Below are 4,799 nucleotides of genomic sequence, written 5' to 3' on the forward strand. Positions count from 1 at the left end.
CCCAGAGCCAAGAACGTAAAATTTATCCTGAAAGTAAAACTATCGATACGATTTTAAACTTAAATCGTTTCTGAATTAAGCTTTGTTCTGTTTTATCACCAACGTTTTTAATAAAAATAAGTCTGTTTGATTAACGGAGACTTTGAATTCAACGAATAGTTTTCTAGTCTTCCTGTCTATACATTTCATTTTACACTTTTAGTACATAGGACAACAACAATATTAAGTTAATACCTTTATTGCTAATAAACATGACATGAAAGGCATTATGGGAGTCCCCTGCTGGGACAGAGGTAAGTAAGTCTTTGGATTTACAACGCTAAAATCAGGGGTTTAATTCTCCTCGGTGTACACAGTAAATAGCCCTATATGGCTTTACTATAAGAAAACACACACATTATTGGAACGCAGTGTTACCAAACCACCATGATTTTTGTATATGTTACAAGTTGTTATTGTAAGTGTTTTTATCAATAATTATTCTATGAATAAATCGCTAATGCGATCTTAATTTTGATTGGTTCACAAAGTAACTTACTGACGTTTGATTGGTTCTACTAGACTTTTCCGTCTCAGTGTTGGTGAATCTTGGTTTCACAAAATTTATTAATATTAGGTAGCTACAGAGTGTCAGGTTAGGGTATACCATGGGATAGGGACGGAAGTACTGTGAGGTTAGGGTATACCATGGGATAGGGACGGAAGTACTTGTTCCGTCATTTCTAACGGGCTGTCCGCTGGTTTGATATATTAAACGTATTACTAAAGACTTAAGTTGGGTGAAATAACAACCGCACATGTATTCAAACAACATGATACTTCCAATTAACTCACGCCGATTTGTCGCCATCCTTTTGGCTGTCTGTTGACGGCTATGTCTGAACCTTGGACCTTTAGTTCATGTGTCTTGTAAGGTCACATTCTGGACCTAAAACATATGTAACATGATATTTTATGTAAGAACATTCAAACCTTTATCGGTATATAATCGATCAGATGCCATATTCGAATGTGGTGTCTTTACTTGATTACATGGTGTATCTGTACATGGTGTTTAAAGTTTCCTAATACACTGTAGACAACATCTTATGTTGATATGTATAACGCAAATTTTGAAATATATCTCTACAACACACAAAGTCCTTGATAAACAAACAAATTTATTACGTTCCATTATAAAATAGAAAATCGATTTCATAGTTTCAATATGTGTACACAGATAAAAACCACAGTAACATGAAAAATGAATTTTAGTTGTAACTTAAAATGGTACACACGTGTATCTATGAGTTTTGTTACAATTTGTTATTCGAATTATTTGATAAATGTGACTTTTTGATAATCTTCTACCACCATCCACCATAACCCCCACCGAGATGACCACCAAAACCGTAGCCGCCGTAACCACCACCAAGACCGTAGCCTCCGTAACCACCACCAAGACCGTGGCCTCCGTAACCACCACCATAGCCATAGTGGTCGTGGCTGTAATAACTGCTTCCTGTCCTACAATCATAAAATACATAGCCAGTTTTAACATATCTTCTTGATTCGTACATAACCAATTTATTTGTATATTTCAAATATAATCAATTTTAATTCGATTTTTATAACGCCCTCTTCCTTTCCTTCACTCATTTCTGTCAGTTTTGAGAAATTATTGTTTAAATGTCATATTGAAAGAACAAATAGAATTAATTTCTAAGACGTGACACCACAAATTAGTCTTGACTACGTTCTGTTCATTAGATTCTGAAAGCAGACAAGTATGTTACTCATAAAGTTATATTGTTTTTAATTAAACCATGGTTATTTATTTGAAACTATAAAGAACAAATATTTTATAACGCAAAAATTTTACTTCAAATTATGGGAAATAAATTTGGCAACATTTCTTATTTACGTTCTTCAATTGGAGTAAAATTTCACAATTTAACAACAACAGTTACGTTTAAGATGAACTAAATCTAGGGCTTTAAATACGGAGAGCTTGCGAAGCATCGACACCATTAGGCCTAATATCAGTGATAAAACATTTACGTTTCTACTGCATATAAAAGATTTCGGATACATTGTATTCCATCACGAGCAGTATAAATAATGAGTTCTGGTACTGTGCGAAAGGCCTACTCGGCACACAAAGAATATTTTTACAATCCATAGTAGTGTAGTTTAAGAAGAGAACTGGAAAAGAAAGTTATTTGTTGTTTGGTATGACTTTTGACATAAAAATTTGGCCTAAGGTTTATTTGTTTGTTTTTGAATTTCGCGCAAAGCTACTCTAGGGCTATCTGCGCTAGTCATCCCTAATTTAGCAGTATAAGACAAGAAGGAAGGCAAATAGCCATCACCACACACCTCCAACTCTTGGCTACCCTTTCACCAACGAATAGTGGGATTGACCGTCACATTATTACGCCCTCACGGCTGAAAGGGCGAGCATGTTTGGTGCGACGGGAATTCGAACCCGCGACTCTCAGATTACTAGTCGAACGCCTTAACCCACCTGGCTATGCCAGGTCTTGGCCTAAGAACTGGCACTTGCTCGTTTCTTAGATAACAAATGTTATTTGATTGTGAGTGCCTATCTAAGTAAAGCATTAGATAAATAAATATGATAATACATACCAAACATATATTTTAATAGGTTTCTAAAAATAATGAATTTAGCTATTGAAATAGACGAACTTTATTATAGGTTAACTACACTGTTTCTATAATTAATTAACTTAAAACCTACAGTTTAAATTATAAGAAAACTTACGATATTGGCACCGGAAGAGGAAGTGGGAGAGGGATTACACTTTTCCCGCCTCCTGCCGCCCCAAGTAGGAGCAGTGGGAGGAGCTTCTTCAACTTGCCCGCCTCTGATTGGTGGACAATAAACAACACACAAGACAAAGTAAACACTACGGTAAACAGCTTCATGGTTCCTTTCACTGAAAAATAAAGTAATCATATGGGTAACAAACTAAACTTAAATAGGTTTTGGTTTTCTTAATGACGAGAAAAACCCACTTGAAATAAAAATGTATCTCAGAACGGCTGGTATGGGTATTAATACTTTTATTGATAAGCAGAGAATAACGTTTCGACCTTTCTTGTGTCATCTTCAGGTTAAGAAAGAGAATTTGAAAGTTACCATTGCCTGATACATGTCTTAAGGACGAGAGTATAAACGGGTATCGGATTATAGGGGGCGTTATAGGTGAATGTTAGGTCATTAACTTGTACAGGTATAAAGGTGTTCCTTTATATTGGTTTAATTGTGGTTTTAGTTGCTATATAAGTAGATCTTTTTTGATTTTGCGTTTGTTTATGTTTGTTTCTTTATTTAGCATTTGGTGTTTTTTATGGTTATGTTGTGTTTATTTGACTTGCAGTGTTCGAAAACGTGTGAAGGTGACTTTTTGTGTTTTTTTAATCTGGTTTCCATTTTTCTACTTGTTTCTCCAATATAGAAGTCGTGCCAGTTGTTGCATTGTATTTTATAAATCATGAGAAACACAACACCAACATAATTTATAAAATGCAATGCAACAACTGGCACGACTTCTATATTAGAGAAACAAGTAGAAAAATGGAAACTAGATTCAAAGAACACAAAAAAACATCTTCACACGTTTTTGAACATTGCAAGTCAAATAAACACAACGTAACCATAAAAAACATCCAGATATTAAGTAGGGAAACAAATATAAACAAACGCAAAATCAAATAAGTACAAAATACATTTATACTTGTATTAATTAATAACCTAACATCCACCTGCAACGCCCCCTACAATCCGGTACCCCATTATACTCTCGTCCCTAAGACGTGTCCGTCGATGGTCACTTTCAAATTCTCTTTCTTAACCTGAAGATGACCTCGGAAGGTCGAAACGTTGTTCTCTCCTTATCAATAAAAGTGTTAATACCCATAACAGCCGTTCTGAGATACAGGTTTGGGTTTTGTTTACCATATTACAAAACACGTAGGGAACATAAACACTCAAAACATTGGTTGATGCTAAGAAGTTAGTAAACGTTAAAGTCAAATGATCACATATTAAACCTTCAGTGGTAAAATATCATGATAAATCCCACCAAAAATCTATAAACAGTACTAGCGTTCTTCAAGACAGAAACAAACAGATACATCGTAGTACAAGAAAAAAATTTTGGCTTTGGAAACGCTCGCGCAGTCAAGTTTCTTGTAATATAATTCTAAGATTATTAGTCCTAGATAAATTGAGGAATACGTTCCTTCAATTTGTTATCCTTGTTAATTGTTCTAAGTTTATAATCACGTCTAACACTTCTATACCTTAGTTATCGCCTCTCCCGGTTAAGAAGTATCTATAGCAACGCCCCTATTCGTTTCCTTTTATATACGATTCGATTTCAACTTTAAGGTGCAAGATTATAAGATTTAGTTCAAAATGCTCAATGTTACACCTCCCCCTTTGTCCCATAATCCAGTTTCCTTGATGTCAGCTCTTGTCTAATTGGGTAGAAAAGGCCACCAATACTTTCTAAGCTTTAATCAGGGTCACGTGACTCATACAGAATGATATAAGCCTAAAATAGTAGCAGGATGTCGGAAGTGACGCAAGACACGAACAGTGCCTAGCTGACACTAATCAACGTTTACTTTTTTAACAGGTTTAGAAAAAGGTGGAGTAGAGAAAAAATAATAATAAATGTTCGACTGCACTCCAAAATAACTTTCTGGTCGTATGATGAATGTAGGTCAACAATTCTTACTTCCTCTTAGGGTTAGCTATTCGTGACTTGAAGAGTCGGCAAAGTAGAGAT

General features: G+C 35.0%; 1 protein-coding gene across 1 annotated transcript; it reads right to left on the bottom strand.

Moving 5' to 3' along the window:
• Positions 1-1,164: 1,164 nt before the first annotated feature.
• On the bottom strand, positions 1,165-4,440 carry LOC143253329 (uncharacterized). Its single transcript, XM_076507069.1, has 3 exons — positions 4,309-4,440; positions 2,765-2,939; positions 1,165-1,506 (listed from the first exon to the last, which is right to left on the bottom strand). Exons 2-3 carry the CDS (start codon positions 2,926-2,928, stop codon positions 1,347-1,349), a joined length of 324 nt encoding a protein of 107 aa, XP_076363184.1. The 5' UTR covers positions 2,929-2,939; positions 4,309-4,440; the 3' UTR covers positions 1,165-1,346.
• Between the last annotated feature and the right edge of the window lie 359 nt (positions 4,441-4,799).

This window comes from Tachypleus tridentatus, chromosome 1, assembly GCF_004210375.1.
Source record: "Tachypleus tridentatus isolate NWPU-2018 chromosome 1, ASM421037v1, whole genome shotgun sequence".
In the NCBI taxonomy this organism is placed as follows: Eukaryota; Metazoa; Arthropoda; class Merostomata; order Xiphosura; family Limulidae; genus Tachypleus; species Tachypleus tridentatus.